Here is a 22581-nt window from a genome sequence, read left to right on the forward strand (position 1 = left end):
TCTTTGTCATTTATGTTTGCATTTGAATCTGTCAAAATATCACATTTAATAATTGTGAATTAGGTATTTACCATGTCCGATATAGTTCGTTAAATTAATGCATTCAAATCTATCTTATATTAAAAAAGTCGTTTTCTGTAGTTTAACTTCGACGCTACTACTACAAAACTACAGTTTTTAAAGCTACTAAATGATGAGAGTTCATTATTTTGTAAGTGACTAGCATAAATATTACAGCTATACTGTAAGTAGGTAACTATTTTAAATTCACATACACACGATGAGTTAAATAAGATGCTTTATAAAGTTGTTTACAGAAACATAACTATAATATAAGAAGCTACTCATGGATTTTAAAAGCGCTCACAAATAATGAACAGATGCCAAGCACACTCCGGTTACCCTCCGAGTATGACCACTCTATGAGTCAATGATGCCTCTTGAGTATGAAGATGCTATACAAATATGAAACCATGTTACTTAGTTGAATATTGCAGCATGCTGGTTGAGGTTTATACGTATAATAAGATACATCTTTTAATGCAGGGGTGCTCAAGCTTGAACTGCTGGCGATCTACCTCAAAATTGTTAGCCTACGATCGATCGGCTCTGAGAGGCTTAAAGTATGTGTGATGAAGGATTGTCGTCTAGGTAGAGTGTCACGATGACATAGACATTAGTTTTGCGCACAATATGCATTTTTTTTTGTCAAGGTAAGTGGAGGTCTGCTCGCAAATGTCAATGAAAAAATTTCATAATTATTATTCAAAATTGCGAGTTTATTGGTTCTTACAAAAAAAAAACGCGTTCTAAAGTTCTAAGCTGAATTAAAGAGCGACTTTGGATGTTGAATCTGCATGACACTGCATGTCCTGAGCATACTTTTCATAAGATGGTACGTAATTACCGATTTCAGTTTACTATACCGGATTTTTTTCTCGAGATCGACTCAAAAAGCACTCGCGATCGACCTGTGGTTCCCGATCGGTCGTTTGAGCACCCCTGTTTTAATGTAATAAAGTAATTATGGTAACATAAAATTAAGTAATATTGCTTTGGTTATGTAGGCGCGGATGAAAGTAGATTGGCTACACACATTTATGGGGTAAATATGGGTGGTGGGAAAAATCGGGATTGTACTAGGTCAGGAGAACCAGAAATAGAGAGGTCCGTACGCGGTGCTTACTGATCTGAGAGGTAGGCGTGATTGTATGTATGTAAAAAATGAGGACTACCTCCACATAGATACCTGATAGGTAGGTAGGTAATATGATAAAATAGCGGAATTATATAGCTTGGAGATTGTCTCCATTTTATTATGGATTGCCATAACTTAATAAGTTAATAAATGTAGAATCACACAATTATCTCGATTACATAACTAAGACAACGATAATTAAACTACTATAAGATTTTAATCTTTATGAAAAGGTAATGAAATGATGCAAGATTTGTTGGCTGTTCTGTGTAGAACCATTGCATCTACCGAAAGATATATATAAATTAGTCTATGGTCCTTACCTTCCCCTTGGCGGGAATCGTGGTCCGTAGTGTGGCAGGATACGATCGGGCGAATCTCTTCCTGGACTCAGCCGACTAAAGCAACACATTAAATGAAAACACACAAACTCACAGTAATACGAACCCATTGCCATTTCTTCTGTTAGTGCTGTGCTGTGCATGCCCGACGTTGAGGTTATATTGAGATTAGTCATATCTAATAAAGAAGATGGCTTAAATTTCTATGAAATGATAAAATATCGACGCACCTATAATACCTTTATTATTATTTTTGAAAACATGTAAGTATTTCTAGTAAGGATAATTATCCTTATTTAGGTAGGTATATACTAACTTATCAGTGGCGTAGCGTACTTTGGCGGGGCCCCATATAAAAATTAATTTTGGGACCCTGATGAAGGGTAATTTCTCACAAAAGAAAAAAAATGGTTGCATAAAATTAAAAGAAACATTTATTCATCATAAATAAAATTTATTTTCAAATTTTAAAGATTTTAGATTTATTCATCATAATTATCTATCAGTCACTTTTTCCAAATTCTTTTCAAATAATTCACATTAAATATACACTCTCTTTGCGGTTTTTTAGGCAAACTGGTTTATTTAATCATTTAAAGTTGATTATGACTTAAGATTTTTTTAGCTTTTTTGGACTTTTGGTCATTACTGGAATTAAAAAAAAAAAAGGATGTTTTCATTAATTTTTGCTTACGCACGTAGGAGGCCCCGTATATTTGATACGGCGGTAGCTACGCCCCTGCAACTTATTCAAATTTTAAGCCACCTTTTATAAGTAAACATATGTCATACAAACCAGATAATTGTTAGTATACAATAGTACCTACCATAATACCATTGCAGTATCTTCAGTTAGTTGTTGTGTTATGACGGAGTAATAGGTAAAAGGTTTAGGTATCAGCTGCTAGAACCGAAGTGAAAAACGAATATTTTAAGAATAGAAAGATGCGCCAAATCAAATATAAGCAAATAATTATCTTCATGCAAATGCATTGTATAAACATCTATTTTATCATTTGGTTACATCTATATCCTCTATACTTAATTGCTAGATAATATATTGCAAGTGTTATGTAATAGACAACCAGAAATATATCTTTAAAATATATAAAAGCAAAAATTATCTGGAAATACTAGAAAACTCGATGGAGATAGGTACCTTTTTTTTTTTCAATAAATCACTTGTTTTATTATTTTTTGTAAAATGCCTATCAAAATGCCTGTCAAAACAAGGATATCTAAAATGGTCTTTATCGACCATGAAAAATTTTAATCAAACTATACAAGTGAATGGTTGTAAGTTGATATTTTTTTATTGACCTATTTCGTGACCATGGGTATTCTAGCCGGGTTATATTTTGTTATAATTGTGCTGCAACACATGCAAACTACCTACTTGTTAACCGCCTTTATAATACAAGAGTTAGAGGAATTAGAACTGTTATATTAAAGAGCTGATTGAAATGGGTGTATTACAAAGCATACAAGACATATTTTCCAAAAGCGTTACATACAAAACACAAACATGCATACAAACAAACCAATATACATATACATATAGATATCTTGACGTGGTTTTCATATGAAACACTACTAATTAAATAATAAGTAATTACTTATAATAAATAAATACAAATACCTTGACGAGTTGATCTACGTAGATATACAAACAGAAGCCTAAGAGCTACAAAAAAGCTAGGCACACATAAAACTACAATAATATATTATTTCAAAGTAATGAATTAATTTAATCAATATGTAAACTTAAGTAATTTTAAGTTTTGGAAATGACATGTAATAATACAATGAAATATTCTAAACGGCCTATAGGAAATTTCCACCTACATATTGACTCATCACGATATCCCAGTGATATCGTGACGAGTCAACCATGAGGCGTAGAGACTAGAAATTTGGTAGGAATATTCCTATCGCTGAGTAGAGGTCAGCTAAGAACGGATTTTTTCAAATTTTACCCGCAAGAGTTTTATTATTATGAACAAAAAAACGTCTGTCGGGTTAGCTAGTATTCTATAAGGCACTATCTAATTCTATTTGAACGAGTTACTCGTACGGTTATGGTTTGTAAGTGGCATAATTAATTCTAGTTGGTTCTGTATCACTGCGACCAATAAGATCTATGTGATCGCCACTCTTAACCATAGCTCACTGTTAAGATTGATTCCTTTTATGATTCTATGTGGCAGTGGGCAGGGCACATAGTTCGACGAACAGATGGCCGGTGGGGTAGTAAAGCCCTCGAATGGCGACCACGTACCGGAAGACGCAGTGTTAGTAAGCTCCCCACACAACGATCTGGTCAAGATCGCCGGAGTACATTGGATGAGGGCAACGCAGGACCGATCGTCGTGGAGATCTTTGGGGGAGGCCTTTGTCCAGCAGTGGACGTCTTCCGGCTGATGATTATTATAAATTTTACAGTGAGCAGAAGCATCTCAGACGGTCAAAGAATTGGTGCGCCCAAAGAGATGCTACGACAGTTTATGCATTAAAGGACCACATTCGCGAAGAACATGCGACGGCGTTTCAGAATCAATATACCCTCGAATCACTGATGCCTAGGATTCAGAGATGTTTATTTAGCCTGCGCTACCCCGTTAGGGTCCAGGTTAGGATGTGTAAGTTATGCCAATAAGTTTTATTTGAAGACATTCTCAAGCAACATCAATAACTTTAGGGAATATGTTTTAACTTTTACTTTAAAATGTAACTCCTTCTGATGTAGGTACCTACTATGTTGATGATAATTTATGTAATCTTAAATTGGATGAAACTACCCTCATAAATTGTCTATATTAAACTATGCGCCTTTTAGTCTGTTCAAATTAAACTACATCATTTTGACCATAAAAAAAAATTATAACATAATCCCTTTTAAGTAATCAAAACCTTGAAATAATATATCTATACGCGTGCAAATCTAATCACAACACTACCAACAAAAAACCACATCAAACCTTCCTCTCCTATATCGCGAGTGAATCCTGGATCTGCGTCGGCCAAGCGTGACATAGAAAGCGACATTTACACATGTTAGAGCAGGACAACGCTACTTTTGTAAAATTTTGCGAAAACATCACGTGCATCAATGCATCATATTAATATTATTATGTTTGGATATAACAAAAGGCGTCGTGAAAGAACAAGTGATCAATTATCACAGTGAAAAAGGTTAATATAATATAATGCATTGATGACAATCAATCGCGAACACTATAAATGTTCTACTTAGATTCTGGGCCAGATAATTAACTGTTTTATACTTTACTTAAAAAAAAAGAAATATGAACCGAATATAAAACAAAATTTTAAATTTTAAACATAGATAATATGCTAATATTATTTTTAAACTAAAAATATCGTTTTAATATATTAAACCGATCCATATACATATAAATTACAAATTAATTATAAAGAAACTCACATTTTTCTCGATAATTTTATGTAAATTTTTATATTTCTCGGGGGGTCAACTATCGGTGGATACATTAGATATGTATTTGTGTAGCCACCTATTGTTAATTGTATGATGATGAATAATGATGTACTTAATAAGTTTTTTAGATTGTTAGTTTGGTCAATTATCTGGTTCTAGTTACAATATACAATATTTACATCAAGCCCAGAAACTTTTTTGTTGTCACATAAAAAAGATGAAATAATGATCACAAATAATTATAGAAAATCAAATAAAGCAAATAAAAATACACACCTGTAACGCCTAGTGCCGTAATAGTCTGGCGAAACGGATCTGTCTCTATGCAAGTCGTGTTGAGATCCGCGTCTATTGGTCACACCGTGCATGACGACACAAGATGGCGGCGAGTGAAAGAGACAAAACAAATGTAAGAAGCGAAACGAAAACATACAATGATAGTAAAATAAATAAATAACACATTCTACATACTCAAACACACACTCTGAGCTGAGCAAATTATCAATAAGTAAAATAAAACAATACATTGTATTAGAAATAATATTTTCCTTTACTAATCTTTTTCGGTCTGTTCACTGTTTTGTACTGTACAAAATTATGGATTTAGGAAGACCAACGCAAATGCGGGTTACCTGGTTTTAAGTGATCACTGCAGCCCTCTTGCACCAAACCACAGGAATGATTAACTTTTGAATTCAAATTCGTATATTATTTAAACTTGCTCAGCCCGACAAACCCGTTAGAATATAATAAAGTTAACTAGTATGTAATACATACCCTGTCATTCCTTTAGTAGCACTCTTGGCAGATATTTTGCGAGGCGTCGACTCACGCGCTACGCTTTGGCTCTTGACCTGTTTAAATATACACTCTTAAAATATGTTTTTAAAACTTATTAATCGAGAAGTAATACATCAAATTTTGAATCGCAATGGACCAATCATAGAAAAGAAAAGTTCTTGAGAAGAAATTATCTGGCTATTCTCTTTTTAATCAGAATCTTTAGTACAATTGTAGGAATTTTGTTAAATTATAAGATAATAAGGTGCTGAATTCAATATATAAATTGTACTCATACCTTTTAAGTGCCTATATATCAAATATATAATAAACAGTAAAAATGTGTATGTTACAGCCTTACTACCCTAGCAACGTTATGCAATTTAATTTATAAAAAGGCAAATGGTTTTGACGTTAAATAAATATTTGATTTTGAACTTGACCATAACTTTGACTATTATGTATGTACATAATTGAATTTGCTAGAAACTGTCATAACCATGATGTTAACAACAGGAACAGACATAAACTTATAATCCTTACTACTCGGCTAAGTCGAGTTCTTAAGTCTTTTGTGGGCGATGTATATTACGAAATTCAAAAGAATTGTTAAAAAAAACGTTTGTGTGGTAAAGGTTACTATAACATAAATGACTTTCTTAATGATACCACAGATTGGGTATGGAGCGACCGCTCTCAGGCTATTAAATAATAAGTTAAATTGTACGATATTACTTTGTAAAAAAAAAAGAAGCCTGCTGAGTTTGTTGCGCCCGTTCTTCTCAGGTCTGAGGCATTCATTTTGGAATGGGTGGTAGTTTTTGACTTTCAATAAGTGATATCACATCCAATTTGGAATAAAAATATTTGAATTTGAATTTAACTCATAAATGAACATTAGTTACCTGATATGCTTTGCAGACTCGATCGACTTCGTTTTGTCGCTTTTGCGTGTGCTCCATCAGGTCTTTGTGATCTTCGATCAGACCTTCCAAAACTTCGATAGACTCAGGCAGAGGTTCCGCTTCCAATGCTATTTGAACAAGGAAAATAGTTATGGAATATGGTTTGGTGCAACTTTAAGTATTTCTGAATTGTGATTTGCTTTGCTGGAGAGATGTTTTACAGTTATTTACATATCTGTGCGTTCGTGTTGGTACAAAGAATTGGAATAATTATACTGATGGCACATCTAAAAACAATTTTCTTCGGCATGTTAATATTTCTGATTAGAATTGAAAAATCACCACTATTTGTTTTTCTGGTGATCTTTTCCTCATGAATACCAACGTTTTGCAGATAGTAGATACAACTGTATCTGTTCAACTCTAGGAGGATCTTTATCGTTTTTTTTTATGAAAAAAAGGGACGAGACGAGCAGGATACGCCCTGCCCATTACAATGCAGTCTCACTCAGGATTCTTGAAAAACACAAAAATTCTGAGGGGCACTACAATTGCGCTCGTCACCTTGAGACGTAAGATGTTAAGTCTCATTTGCCCAATAATTTCACTGGCTACGGCGCACTACAGACCGAAACACAGTAATGTTTATACATTACTGCTTTACGGCAGAAATAGGAGTCGTTGTGGTACCCATAATCTAGCCCGCATCCTTTGCAAAGGAGTTCAACTCCGTTATCTCACGGATAAACTACTCAACCGATTTTGGTGAAATTTAATACTGACATTGTCTGAAGTTGGACAATTAGACAAACTTAAACTCAAAACATTGAAGATCAATAGGTATTGCCGAAGACAAGCAGAAATGTCGGAAAAAAAAATGACGACCCATATAGCCGAATGGTTAGTGACACTGACTATTAAGCTAGAGGTCCCGGTTTCGAATCCCGGTAGGTGAAATCATTTATATGATGAATATAGATATTGATTTCCAAGTTATAGTTGTTTATATGTTTTTATATATGTTTAAGTAAGCATATTGTATTAAATATATCGTTTTCTTGTACCCATAGTATAGGTAATGCCTAGTTTGGGGCAAGATAATTTGTGTATAAGTGTGTCAATATTATTATTATTATATAAAATAGCAACGCAACGTACTGATCAACGTGGTCTCCAACCCTGTGAGCCACTGCAGCAACTCTTCGAGCACCAGGTCGAGATCCTTCAGACTCTTCATGTGCGTCTCCAGTTTGCCTCCGCGTTGCATTGCCCATTGCCACACCTGAATAACAAAGTAATTAATTGTCGAACATGTCGTTATTTTTGTGTGCTTGTCTCGTATCTATTTCGATTGACTATAGTATATTTCTGAGACAAGCAGAAATACGGCCAGTAACCCAAAGTATTATGTTTCGTCGAAAGAAATCGATATCTATCGCTCTTCATACATTTCTTTATCGTTAAAGTTTAGTAGTGCGTTTGTAGTACGAAGTATTTTTTATTAATATGAGTCTAAGCTGGCAAAACGTTACCTGAGAAAGGGTGTAAGTTTTTTAGGGGATTTGCCTAGAATTAAACAATGAATACATTTTTATCATATCCATAATTGCTAATATAAGAATTGACTATATTTAAAACGTATTGCAGTACAAAAAGTAAACTTTTTTATAGAATAACCGGCGCCCAGCGCAGTGCCAGCGGGGCACGCGATTTTTTTCAAGTTACCCATGATGCTGCGTTCTTGAAACAACGTGCAAACTAACCATTATTTGGTTCAACAAGTATCTACCCTTTCATACATTGCACAAAGTAGAAATAGTAAGTTATTCTTTGTCTACTTGACTTGTGGAATTAAACATATACTTTGTGATATTAATATATTTTAGTCCATTTCTTTCTCGCTCTAAAGTAACCATATTTCACCGAAACTTCAAATTCAAATCAAGGCAAATCTTATAATTACTATACTTAATTTAATTACAAGAAATTAAAACTATCACTACGAAGGAAGTGTACCAAGAATACTGGTAGCTGCATGTTTGAAAAGCTGATCCCGGTTCCGATGACCCAAATAGCTGCCAGCGCTTCTTGCGTTCCCATTAATAAGTTACTCACTTAGTTATTGAGTCGTATTTTTATTTACATCCTTTTTACACAAAATGTGTTTAAAGTTACACACCACATTCACTAGGTAAAATTTATTTCAGTTTAACAGCTACCTGTATGGGAGTAACTTGTCTGAAAATCCGCACATAGGGCATCACTGACCCTACAAACTTTGGCTTGGAAGTCATCATTACACCACTTTACATAAAGCACTACGTCAAAACGATACTTAAACTACAGATAAGATAGGAAACCGTATCTGTTATAATTATTCGTAATCAATCCAAGGTTGGATTTAAGATTGCGAATCGATACTAATATAATAAAGCAAAGTAGGCCTGTCTGTCTGTTATCCTTTCCCGGCAAAACTACTAAACAATTTTGGTGATATTTGTCCAAAAAATGAGCTCACCTCATCCCATCGACTCTGTATGATGGTAATCCAATGCTTGATAACGGTCACTGCGTCGGGATGAGCCCTGCCCAAGATAGAGTGTGCGAGCGATATAGTATCGTCCTTGTCTCGCTTCTTCTCATTCAGCTCTCTGATGAACTTCTCGTGATCCCGCAGCTGTTGGTCCGTCTCCTGTTCTCCCTCGGGAAGTTGGCCAGAGAATCGAAGCTTGGTCTCCGCATCCGAGAGCCATTCTAGCAGCATATTCACTGATTTGTGGAGCCGCTCCGCCTATATTGAAACAAACATTATTTTACTTATGGTAGTCATGATGAAAAACGCGAAATAAAACGTATCTAGTTTTAATTCCCCTTAGTAGCGCATAATAATATCACATCGGTTCAGCAGTACAGTAGACGGCAGAGGATTCAAAAATGTAGCTGTGCGTGGTAGAAAATTTCAAGCGAAGCATTATTATTATAATGATTTGGCGATTAGATAGACTTAAAACCTATGATCAGCTATTGTGCCCCCCAAGCAGGGGCTAGATCGCCTGCCCTCAACTCCCTGTGTCTAAAAATGAATGAGACGAGGAAGAGAATCGAGGTTACTAGCTAGGAAACGTGTTACTGTGCAGAGATTTAAATTAAATCCTCGAGGCCTATAACTTTTAGATCCTCAGGGGGTGTAAGCAGGGCAAGCGAAGCATACGGATGTCACGTGATGTCCGGTGGTAAAATTCTGCTGGTATTATAACCTCAACAGCTCCTACAAGGATTCCCCGTGACATAATTATGTGGAAGCAGAAGTAGACCTTACATATCTACGCACTGAGCGATCTTTGGAGAAATCATCGGGGAATATTTGACGTCTAAAAGTGTTCACCTCTTTGAGCGCTGCTTCGAGCCTGGTGGCCTTCCTCTCCGTGAGCGAGGTGACGCGCTGCCACGCCTGCTGCAGAGCACTGCACTGCGACCTGATGCTGACGGCATCCTCAGCTGGCACCTGAAGATACAACGCTGCTTTAATGGAATATACTACGTACTATACTTATCTCTTCTACTTTTTTGGTCGGTTGAAACATGAGTGCCAAATGTATAAGGATATTGCTTTTGGAGAGTTCGTTCAATTTCAAAATTTTTGAAAAAAAATCATACATTCGAAAGCTCAAACACTGTAAACTAATTAGAAATGTATGCCTTAAATCTTACATAATTTATAGGTACGTCTAGATAAAACTTCTTGCTGCTAGACAACCGATAAAAACAAGCCAGGTTTATAACTTAGTGTGCGTGACAATCTACGTCTTACACTCGCGATTTGTATGTCACTTTGTGTTAGTGTGCGTGCATTGCTCAAAATCGAGGTTAGCTGTTAACCTCAATTTTTTTCGACGTTTTCACAGCTGTCACAATCTATCTAAACGTATAAATGATGTAAGCCTTAAATGATCAATTTTGAGGTTTGAAGAAGCGAGTATTGAAGCATAAGTAATTAATATAACTCACCGTAGCTTCAAGCTCACCGCCGGTCTTGATAACGGATTGCATTTGTTGTTCGCGCGAGTGAAGATCTTCCTCGAATTGCTACAACAAAAATAACAACTTTCACTATCTATACTAACATTATAATATTAAAGAGTTTTGACTATTTGACGTTTGAGTATGTTTGTTGCATAACTTTACATAGTATATTGTATCAATCTTTAGCACCGATACCATTAAAATTACTAAACAAATACTCTAAGCTCGATGGTCTACCTGAACGTGACATTGGCAAACTTGTGGTATACCTTCCATAGGAGCCATAGTAGGAAGAATAGAATAGAATATTATAGTGTAATATAAAAAGCAATGAGTTTCTTACTACTTCTTCCCATTAGCTCAAATCTTTACAAAGTAGCGGTAGATTCAATAAGAAAAAATATTTTTTTGACATTCATAAGTGTCATTTCAGTGACCTACATGAATAAAGTGATTTTAATTTGATTTGATTTGAAGTGAATACATAAAATAGGTTCATTTCAAACTTTATTGCCTCGTTCGTCTCAGTTTTATAGTACTTACAATACGAAGTAATTTATACATATTTATTGTAAATTAGTACTTTATGAATATAGAACATGAAAAAATTTTCGTATTAGGTATTAACATAGTCTTGGTCACACCATCCCTTATATTTGAGTTACCAGTTAGATTTGAATATACCAACATCATCATGCAACAGACCATGAGGAATAGTATAAGGCTTACCTCTCAGCAAGCCTGAATTTGAAGCAGAAGACAGTATTTTCTTTGTCTCGAGTTTTACATATTTAAATAAAACACTCCCCCACCCTTTAACAAAGTCCCCCTGAAAATGTGATCTGGAAAGGTCGCGAAACGTCGTTTAACTAACATAATAATAAAAATGTAACTTTACGCAAAATCTACTGAAAATACAAATTTTTATTTTATTTTAATATTCAGACCTTTGTGTTCTCTACAGTCAGTAAAAGTCCTAATGTTACGCAAGAGTGTCAGTACCTTGTGTTGTTCAATAAGTGCCATGACAGTGTCCAGATCTCCATGCACGGGAGAGTCAGATGAAAGTTCCTTCTCCTGCTTCTTCAGCCATTCGAGTAGTGCGGACATCGCGTCCTTGAACTGCCCTGAGTATAATAACGCTTCTTCTAGACGTCTTTGTCTGTGAATAAATTATATATCTTTGAAAATCCTGTGTCATGTGTTAAGCGGTTTGAGAATAATAAAATTTGAATAGGAATTTATTAATAATGCAGAACGCTGATGTTACCTAACGATAAGATCTGGTTATTGCTCTAAAACAAACTTGAATTTATAAAAAAAACATATCGACAAAAGCTTGTATGTTTTTTTTTGCATGCTTGTATATTATTATAATATAAAGTAAGTACTAGATTTTTTAAATATTACTCACCTGTCAACAGCCTTCGAGCAGACGGTGGTCCACTTGCTCTTGAGGTCGCTCAACATCTCACGCAGTGCTGGCTCGTCACCCTTGGGTGCCTTATCCTTTAGATTTTTGCCTGTCTTTGTGGTCAGGTCGTAAGCTGGTTGTTTTGCCGCCAAGGCTTTTTGGAACTCGCGATGTTTACTCAACCTATTTAATAAAAGAAACGAATAAATGCAATCCATTTAATTATTAATCGAATCAGAAATGAGGAGAACCGAAGTTACCGACACAGCCCAAATGATTGCGAAACTGAAGCGGCAGTGGGCAGGGCACATAGTTCGACGGACAGATGGCCGTTGGGGCAGTAAAGTCCTCGAATGGTGACCACGTACCGGAAGACGGAGAGTTAGTAGGCCCCCCACAAGATGGACCGACGATCTGGTCAAGATCCCAAGAATACGTTGGATGAGGGCAGTGCGGGACCGATCGTCGTGGAAATCTTTGGGGGAGGCCTTTGTCCAGCAGTGGACGTCTTCCGGCTGATGATGATGATGATCTAATGCATATTTAAGTAATAAACACGGACACCAAAACTCGCACGCTACATAGCTGTAATGGTACATCTTTGCGCTATTGTAACACAATCCTAAACAAAATTTAAATATTATTTGGTAACAGTACACTTGTGCCGTGAATCCCAGAGGCGCGGGAATTATACAAAATTCCATTTACTCATCTCCAACCACGTTTTACGCCCAAAGATAATTATTATACACAAATAATTATTTAAACAAAAGAATGTTAAAAATAACCGTGTGTAGTGAATCTTACCTCTGCTTAATCTTCTCGGGGTCGTTGACGTTGGCTTCAGAGTTGAGAGTGTCCAATTGTTTCTCCGTCTCATTCAGCCATTTCATCAAGTTGTTCCTATTAATATACAGATTACAGGTATTAATTTTAGCAGGTATAATTCGTGCAAGTCAGGTACAAATTTTCGACAATAATTCATATCTTTTTAAGAGGTTACACGTTCATGAGGTTCTTTTTCCATCTATAGCAAAGAAATCGACTCCTATAATAGTTTATTACTGAATTTAGTAAAATTTTGACAAAAAACATTATGAGATTCATTAAAACGATCGTATAAAAAGATGTTTTCTTATGACGTTATCAAGTAAAATTATCGTCCATAAACAGACTTTACAGACAACCAATTTTTTCCTTCACGTATTAATATAAAGATTCATTTAACAGATATTGTCGATATAAATTTTTTATCCAAACCACTACAAAAACTAGTCAAATAGGCCCCGAAAAGACTCCATAAAATTATAGAAACGGCCGTTGATTAGAATTCCCTATACTTTATAGATACTTGCCACATATCATTGAACTCCTTGGCCTCCTTCAGTCCATGGTCCAGAGCCCTGGTCCTCTCCGCGGCCTTGGAGACCACCCTCTCCCAGCGATGCTGGACGGACACCAGCAGGTTCTTGATAAGGATCACGTCCTGTTTCTGACTGAAGTACTTCAGGTGTGTGCCCTTCTTGTCTAGTTGCAGCATGGTCTCTCGGTGGGTCGACACTTCCTTCTGGAAGGCTTTGTGTTCCTCCACTTGTGCTGAAATACATTTTTTATGATAATACGGGACGAGACGGTACAGTCTGCCCATTTTAATGCAGCTCAGGATTCTTGAAAAACACAAAAATACTGAGGGGCACTACAATTGAGCTCGTCACTTTGAGACATAAGATGTTAAGTTTCATTTGCCCAGTAATTTCACTTGCTACGGCACCCATCAGACACATTACTGTTTCACGGCAGAAAAGGCGCCGTTGTAGTACCCTGTGCAAAGCCTTCCCACTGGTGCCCTTAGTATCCTTAGGCCTGTTCATAGTCTGTTCCTAATTTTTTTTAAGCACTAAAAATTTAATATTTAGTATTACTCATTAGATTGTTGAAAAGACCACTTACTCAGTAACGTCTCCATGACCCTAGAGACAGGTTTAGCGGATGACAGCGTCTTCTCAGCCGCAGTCAGCCAGTCAACGAACGACTGGAGCGCTTCGTGGAACTCTGTGGCTTCCTTCAGTGCTATCTCAAGCTTTATCTTCTTGTCTGAAGCCCTGTGTACAAAATTGCACTTTGTTGATATAACTAATATTAGAGAAAAATATTATGTCAAGTGGAATAGGTTCTGCATGTTTACTCCAAGAGTTTGGTGGGCTCCAACACAAATAATTTTTCACCAAAAAAATTCATCATCTTTCAAAAATAATCGTGGACAAACAGAGAAGTTAGTCTTCTTGTTTTTGTCTACGTTTGATGTAAGTGTAGAAATATTTCGGGGGATATTGATGTTCAACTAGTCAACATCTAGTGATTATACATAAGATGATAGTTGTCACCGTGAAAAAGTTTTATGTTCACGCAGAAGGAATTGTGTTTAACGAAGAAAAATGTTGGAGCCTTTGAAATTCCACCAACCACTACCCTGTCTTTCCCACTCTTACGTACACTCCTTGGCATATACCTTCTCTTTCTACCTTAATTCTCCACCAATAGCAAATAAGTTAGTATCTAATAAATTTTACTGTTCCCGTGGAAAAACGTGCTATATAGCGTAAGGCTAATAATATTCGTAGTACAAGAACAATTTTAGATCCCAAAAAGTATGTGAATGTATCTTTCGTGAGTCTTGATCTTCTTCCAATATTGTAGTTTGAGTTAACATGCATTGTATTTTAGCAGTTAGCCTCTGGCCTTTAGTTAGTGCCTGGATGTCGTATACTGTGTAAAACTGGCCAACACAGATAAAGAATATACCTGGATGTGACGTTGTCCCATTTCGACTTCAAGTTCTTAAGGCTCAGATGCAGCTGCGAGGTGGGGTTTGGCTTCTGCTGCCGCTTGATGTACTCCTGTCCCTGCTGCAGGACTGCTTCCACCTTGGGACGGTTAGCTTCTATCTCGTTGTACACCTCCATAAATCTTTCAAGTTGTTCGGTGGCAGTTTCGGGCAGACCACCCACGGGTTTGGACGCAGTGATCACTCCGTCCACTTCTGACAACCACGACAGCAGATCACCTATCTCCGCGTTGAAGCTGTTGATAATGAATTATACCACATTGGATATGGTTACGGTAAATATATATTTTTTTATGAAAATAAGGGACGAGACGAGCAGGACGTTCAGCTGATGGTAATTGATACCCCCTACCCATTTTAATGCTGTGCCTCTCAGGTTTCTTGAAAGACCCAAAAATTCTGAGCGGCACTACATTTGTGCACGTCACCTTGAGATATAAGATGTTAAGTCTCATTTGACCAGTAATTTTACTAGCTACGGCGCCCTTCAGACTAAAACACAGTAATGTTTACACATTACTGCTTCAGGGCAGTAATAGGCGCCATTGTGGTACCCATAATCTAGCCGGCTTCCTGTGCAAATTATCCTCCCACTGGTATATTATAATACAACTACTAGGCATCATCTTAATACGAAATTTGCATATCGGCAGTGTTCATCACTAAAATATAATCATATCATACCCCTCGCACCGATGAGCAGTTTTTCGAATATTTGGATTTCACATAAAATAGTTTTGAGGGATTTAACTTTTGGGCAGCAGTGATCACTTTACACCAGGTGACCCGTACGCTCGTTTGTCCTCCTTTTTCATAAAAAAAACTTTAATTAAAGAATAATAATAATAGGAAGCTCAAATTAAATTATTATCAAATCCATTGATGTGTGTTGTTAATGTGGCATTTTGACGTATGGTGGTGACATTTGACTGCTGGTATTTTTGACCTGAAAATTCCTCCGGTCAGTCCCCGTGATAAATGCGGTACATAATGGAGAGTTTCTCTCACCTTTGCGCTTCTCTGAGAGCGTCCTCTAGTTCCGTCTGTCTGTCCCGAGCCTTCTGCTGCAGCTCTCGCCACTTCCTGTTCAATGTTGCCAGCTTCTCTGCCGTCTCGCCGGCTTCGTCCGTACCTGATTACAATGATGGAAAGATCAAGTTCCGTATACTTGAAGCCATATCAGACGCGAAGGCACGAAGTGAAAGAAACCCACTTCATAAAAATCAGAATAATAAAAGTTTAAACTGAAAGATCAATTTATAAACCAATATAATAATATTATGTTTTTAAATAGTTTTACTTAATTTTATATTGAATAAACAGCTGATGGTTATTGATACGCCCTGCTGATTACATTGCAGTGCCGGCACTAAAATTGTGCTCGTCACCTTGAGACATAAGATGTTAAGTCTCATTTGCCCAGTAATTTCACTAGCAACGGCGCCCTTCAGACCGAAACACAATAATGCTTACACATTACTGCTTTACGGCAGAAATAGGCAGCCTGTGCAAAGGAGCCTCCCACTGGTATTATTAACAGTGCAAGATTACCATGATGCACAATATGAGCGCCGGCCTCGTTCAGTGTATCAACACTGGCCTGATGCGCGGCGATGTCGTTCACTAGGACCTTCAGCTTGGCCAGCTCCACTTCCAGGATTTGAGGGTCTCCGGCCACCTGCACGACAGAGATTATGTTTAGTCCGCACAACACGTAAACTTGACTAATTCAAAATAAAAAAAATCACATTTACTTATTAAACTTTTATCTTCGCGTAACTTTAACATAGTAATTATATTGCTGGTACTCAGGTACAGGAGGTCTATTACCAAAATCGAATGCCGATGTTTCGATCCAAAACGAAAGAACGACGAACTTCGAATTAAATCCTATTACCAAAGTACTTCGGATCCGAATAGTGCGGACGGATTTCGTATCGGAACCTCTATGGTTATTACCATAACCATATAAAGCGAAGTTGTAGGTACGATCATAATAATGTCAAGTGAATTTGGGAATAAGGTTCACGAAAGACAAAATGTCAAATCGCAAACTTCGTATCGAACTTCGGATCCGAATCACTTTCGTAATAGCAAAATGTACGATCCGTCAACCGAAACTTCGTAATTCGGTTTTCGTAATAGGGCTCCAGGTATCAGTACAGACGTGTCGTGAATTAAGACCGAAAAAAATTAGACGCCACGTGGACACATGAATGTAATTAGTGTCAAGTGTCAAAGACCGCCTCCGCAGTTCCGCCGCAAACACGAGTCATGCGATTAGATCAAAATATCAGCATGAAATTAATAAAATATAGTTATATCGTGAGTACCCGTCATAATAATTACCACAGTGGAAATATTGTTGAATAGTGGCGGATGGATAGGTGATTTTGACGACTGCTGTAAAATGTCGTCAGGCCGTTTATCCACCCAGAATGTCTTAATGACTTTATCTCCACAAATTAATATTAAATCGACGAATACAAAAATGAGACGATAATATGTTTTACACGTCCCAAATACCCTGCAATTTATATATCTCGCGTCTTTTTACTGAGGTAAGGATACTTTAAAAATATTTATTTATTTCTTTTAGTTCGTAGCATACGCATAATGGAATGCGTCATTACATGTAATATATAAAATTCTCGTGTCACGGTGTGCGGGACCGAACTCCTCCGAAACGGCTTGACCGATTCTCATGAAATTTTGAGTGCATATTGGGTAGGTCTGAGAATCGGACAACATCTATCGAATTTTTTTATTTTTATTTTTTTGTCATTTTTTTTAAAATTTGTTTGATTATGAGTCAGCATTAAAAAATACATACAACTTAAAATTTTCACCCATCTACGATCAACAGTTACTTTTGTATCGCGATTTTAATATCGGCAATACAACGTTTGCTGGAGCAGCTAGTAAAAATATAATTATCTGTGGCGGCGTTGTGAGGGGGGTCCCTATTTATCGTCCTTTTTTTTTTTATTTTTTGACAAAAGTTTCATTACCTCGCATAGATTACATTATACTTAAATTTAACCAACGATTTAAATGAGGACAATCAGTTTAATGTAATTTTTTAACCGACTTCAAAAAAGTAGGAGGTTCGCTATTCGTCGGTATGTTTTTTTTATATTTTAGGTATTTTATACATGATGAGGTGGTTCATGTGAAACTAAATAAATGAAAGATTTCTTATTTCGTACTTTAATACCAATTATTGGCCGATATTTGGTTAAATTAAGCTCATAAAAAATATAAAAAATCATCAACTGAGTCTACGTTGTAATAAATCTTACAGGTGTTAGAGTATCTAGGGTGTCGCTGGTGTGCTGTATCCAGGCCAGGATGTCCCGGAGCGCGTGCTGCAGCTGTCCGAGCCGCAGCAGAGCCTTCTCCAGCTGCTGCTGCCGCTCCACCATGCCGCGCAGCAGCGCCGACCACCTGCCGTTCACCTCCGTCAGCGGCTGCTTGATGGCCGACGCCTGCTCTGATGACGTCCGCTCCGTCAACTCAGCGGCTTGTCTGTTGGAAAAAAATAATTTAAACATGGCGTAGATACATGTTTTATTAGACAGTGATCTAACATTAGCAACGCCAGTGACCTAACAATAACGAAAATGGAGTTTATCTTGTTCTAATACAAAACAGTGTGTTTAACTAAAATGTCCCTAAGCACAACATCAATTCCGGAACGCTATTTTTGTTAGTTGTCATCTATCTGTCATCATATCATCCAAATTCTAAATGTCTAATGGTTGTTTAACGCTAAACAACAGAAAGACAAAGATTTGTAATAGAAGTTTTTTAAAACAAGTGTTCAACACGCAATGTTTTACTTTTTTGTTATAACACAGTTATTATTTATTTGTTAAAAGACATAATCACAGTGCCTAAATTTAAATAATTATAGAAATACCTACAACTAACAAATACGAAGCTATAAACGCATAAGTCGAATTCGCGAATGTGTGCGTGTGTTTCGCACAGAAATAATTACAACCAGAGAATAAAAATTAATAATTTAGATCTCTATTTAATGATGAGAGCATTATCTTGAGGGCCTTCAAAGATTTATTGTTGCTAAGTAGACCACTTTAAATAAATGCAACGCTCCAGTGATTCCTAGTGACCATGAGCGACGGAGATCACTTACCAACATATGACCCTCATGTTCGTTCATGTTTATGAGTTCATCTATTATCTAGTTAGTATGGCAACACACAGCAACAAACATAACAAAACCTATCGAAGTATCATATGCGATAAGGCAGGGACAACAACAGAAATTCATACAACACATTAGATGGAGATTATAAAATTAATTCGGAATAGAGTTTAATCAATAGTGAAGTTAATTTGTAATTTTAACAGTTTTACAAGGACATGCCACAAAAACAATATAGATAAGCATGATATCGTTTCAAGTTTCGTGATAATTTTTATACTTGGCTTGAATAATAATGTAGTACAAATAATATAAAATCATCGATAAAAACAAATCACAGACAACACTAAAACATAACATCAAAAGCGAAACACAAATAAAAAACTTATATCTTGCCTCATAAGACTCCTTTTGTAGTGCAGCCATCGAGTGAAAACAAATAATGTATTAGTAAATTGTAAAAGGTTCACACTGTACAGGTTGGTATATATTAGTAATAAAAACCCACAACCAAATAGTATTTAGGATAGATACAACTTTCTAGATATTCAAAATGGCGGAATCCTTACAAATCCTTAAAGATTGAATTTCCGAAATAAAAAGGAAAACTATGCTATTATTGAAAAAAATTCTATATTAAAATATTATATTGCATCATTTTATAACATGCTATCAACAAATATTTATTTAATTTATTTCAAACAAAAACAAATGATAAAGGTACATTTTATGTTAAAATTAATTTATTCAATCAATTTTATAAAAAAAAATACACATTAATTAATAGCTGTACGACTAAATACAAATATTGCAACCATATCTATTACAGAAAAATGAACACATTAAGTTTCTAAGTATGTATAAATCCAATTTCATCATATTTTAGTTCGGTATGTACAAAAATAATTTAACTTTAAAGCTTTATTTTAATATATCTTGTTATGTTTCAGCTGGGGCTTATTTATCGTGAATCAGGGTAACTTGTAATTTAATTCACAAATTTCTCTGAATTAGAAATTTTTACACATAGTAGAAAATTTTTTGTGCTTATTATTTTCTATGAAAAGTTTATAGATGGTAAACACATAATATATTGATTACATCGATATTAAGTTCACGTCTTCTGTCCATACAGTACGTCAATTATTTGTATGTAAGTTTAGTGAATAAAATGTACTCATAATAATTACATTTCTTAGTCTTATATGATAATAATTTAATACCAAATCATTTAACCATTATTACTTGTCAGAATATAAGTGTTTTTTTCCTCTTAAACTACTATTAACTTTGTGAAAATTATTAAAGCATGTGGTAGATACTTCTAATTGTTTGTTACATTAAGTACATTATATTTAGTCTGTATTATAAATATATAATGCATAAATGTAAACAAATGTTGGTATTTCTAAATAAATAAATAGACGAAAAAAAATGTAATAATATAGACGAGTACCTGTTAAGTGCTTCCACTTTAACCATGTGAGGGTCGACCTCGGTCTTGAAGGCAGCCAGTTGCGCGATCTGCCTCTTGACACCGTCGATGTCAGAGCCCAGTGGACCCATGCGGGCGAACTTCTCCTCAGCTGTGTCCAGGAATTCTCGTAGATTCTAGAAATAGTATTGACACATTTATAACGCTGACGACATTGATATTATGGGTTCCTTACATTACTATAAACATACATCTCTACAAATAATTGATAGTGGCAAGTTAAAACAAAACGCATAGTATGAAAATACCACTAATCCATAATAGAATGCGATGTATCAAATAATATAATAGTTATAACAAAGTGGCTAACTTTCACTATGAAAAAATACTATCATCACAGTAGTAATCCTAACAAGCAGATTATCCACACACATGTATAATATGGGTCTCAAATAATATAATAATTATAACAAAGTGGCTAACTTTAACTATGAAAAAAATAGTCTGATATTATCATAGTAGGATTATCAAGCAGATTATCCACACACACAGAGGACTAAACTTCATCCACGAATGAACCTTTATCGTACCTGTAATGTGTCATGGAACTCCATTGCCTTCTCCATCGCATCAATGAGATTCTCTTCCCGCCTTGCGTACAGCGCCGTGATGTTATCCCAGGCCGTGTCCAGGTCTTCTAAGTTCTTCTTCACCTCAGGTTTGTCTGGTTCTCCGCACATTGACATTAACGTTGTACCGGTCTTGCGGACTTTTTCCACCTGAATAAATATAGTTTAGGAAATTCTTAAAATGTTAATTTTGACTTGGAATGTTATAAAAATAAAACAATAATAGTACTGCTGTCCATTATGTATTAGATATTGAAATTTTCAATTTCCAAGTTCACACTCTTCTGAAGGATTGGCCAATTTGATTAAAGTAAATTTTAACATTGATATTTTTTGACTAACAAACATAAAAGCGATGTTAGACATCAATCCTTTATACAAAATCTTTCGTTTTATAATGCATGTGACCACGCATGTACTTCAATTATTAGTTACCGTTTATTATTTTTTAATTAACATTATTTATTCATTCAAACGTTTCACAACTCTGCATAGTAGCGGTTTTAATTCACAAGGAATATACTCGCTTTAGCAAAAACAACTAGAATTTAAATTAAATTTGTAACCAAAATTTGTGAATGATGCGGGACTCGAACCCGCAACCTCTTGGGTTCCGGCCGAGCGCTCTTCTACTCAGCCAACCGTTCGAGTGACGCATCGTTGATAAATCTTATATGTCTTGTCAACTCTTAGGTTGTGGCTTCATAATCATCACCAATAATTGCATATTTGGAAATTGACTTCAGATATCAACTATAATTTATCAGAATTTGCATTGAATGTTACCTCAGGTTTGGTGTGGTCAATCTCCTGCCTGATCTCCTGTAGCTGCAGCTGCTGGTGCTGGATGTGGTGCGGCTGAGCAGCGGGCGGCGGCTGCGCGGCCAGGGTGTCCTCCAGCTCCCCCAGCTGGGCCATGACCGCCTCCAGCTGCTGCCAGAACCGGCGTGCCATCTCCAGAGCACTCTCCAGCGACTGGCCGCGGTTGTTGCTGGCGCGTTGCACTTCATCCCATAGTCTGAAGCACATTTTTCAATTATTGTATATATATCTTAGCCTTAGGATGCCTTTTTTTATATAAGAGGAGGCAAACGCGCATGAGGTACACGGGATAGGAAGTGGTGAGACAACCACCCATGGATGTCCATGGGCGGTTGTCTCACAACAGGTGTCAAGAGATGCGTTGCCAGCCTTTAAGGTGGGAGTATGCTCTTTTCTGGAAGGTCCCTAAATTGTCATTTTTTATGAAAACAACTCACAAGGCGAGCACCAGATATTCCCCTGATGATAAGTGCTCTGCCGCACAATGCAATGCTTGAATTTTGAACGCCATCGCAATTCCGTTAGTCACTTTGGGACATAAGATGTTAAGTCTCATTACAC

General features: G+C 36.2%; 1 protein-coding gene across 28 annotated transcripts in view; it reads right to left on the reverse strand.

Moving 5' to 3' along the window:
- Positions 1–22581, reverse strand: part of LOC126967614 (dystonin) — a 338791-nt gene that overhangs the window by 14676 nt on the left and 301534 nt on the right. For 25 of the 28 annotated variants that reach the window (XM_050812155.1, XM_050812167.1, XM_050812166.1 and 22 more), the window contains 21 exons: positions 21985–22216; positions 21160–21348; positions 20591–20745; positions 18266–18491; positions 16515–16641; positions 15972–16095; positions 14921–15199; positions 14069–14220; positions 13474–13714; positions 12926–13021; positions 12119–12301; positions 11707–11866; positions 10690–10767; positions 10067–10186; positions 9200–9472; positions 7840–7963; positions 6682–6809; positions 5774–5850; positions 5273–5344; positions 4518–4550; positions 1522–1596 (listed from right to left, as the gene is read on the reverse strand). In XM_050812155.1, the coding sequence (XP_050668112.1) occupies positions 1522–1596; positions 4518–4550; positions 5273–5344; positions 5774–5850; positions 6682–6809; positions 7840–7963; positions 9200–9472; positions 10067–10186; positions 10690–10767; positions 11707–11866; positions 12119–12301; positions 12926–13021; positions 13474–13714; positions 14069–14220; positions 14921–15199; positions 15972–16095; positions 16515–16641; positions 18266–18491; positions 20591–20745; positions 21160–21348; positions 21985–22216 (3144 nt within the window). The remainder of the gene's footprint in view (positions 1–1521; positions 1597–4517; positions 4551–5272; positions 5345–5773; positions 5851–6681; positions 6810–7839; positions 7964–9199; positions 9473–10066; positions 10187–10689; positions 10768–11706; positions 11867–12118; positions 12302–12925; positions 13022–13473; positions 13715–14068; positions 14221–14920; positions 15200–15971; positions 16096–16514; positions 16642–18265; positions 18492–20590; positions 20746–21159; positions 21349–21984; positions 22217–22581) is intronic. The other 3 variants (XM_050812148.1, XM_050812152.1, XM_050812154.1) reach the window with 3 other exon arrangements.

This window comes from Leptidea sinapis, chromosome 13 (genome assembly GCF_905404315.1).
Source record: "Leptidea sinapis chromosome 13, ilLepSina1.1, whole genome shotgun sequence".
NCBI lineage: Eukaryota > Metazoa > Arthropoda > Insecta > Lepidoptera > Pieridae > Leptidea > Leptidea sinapis.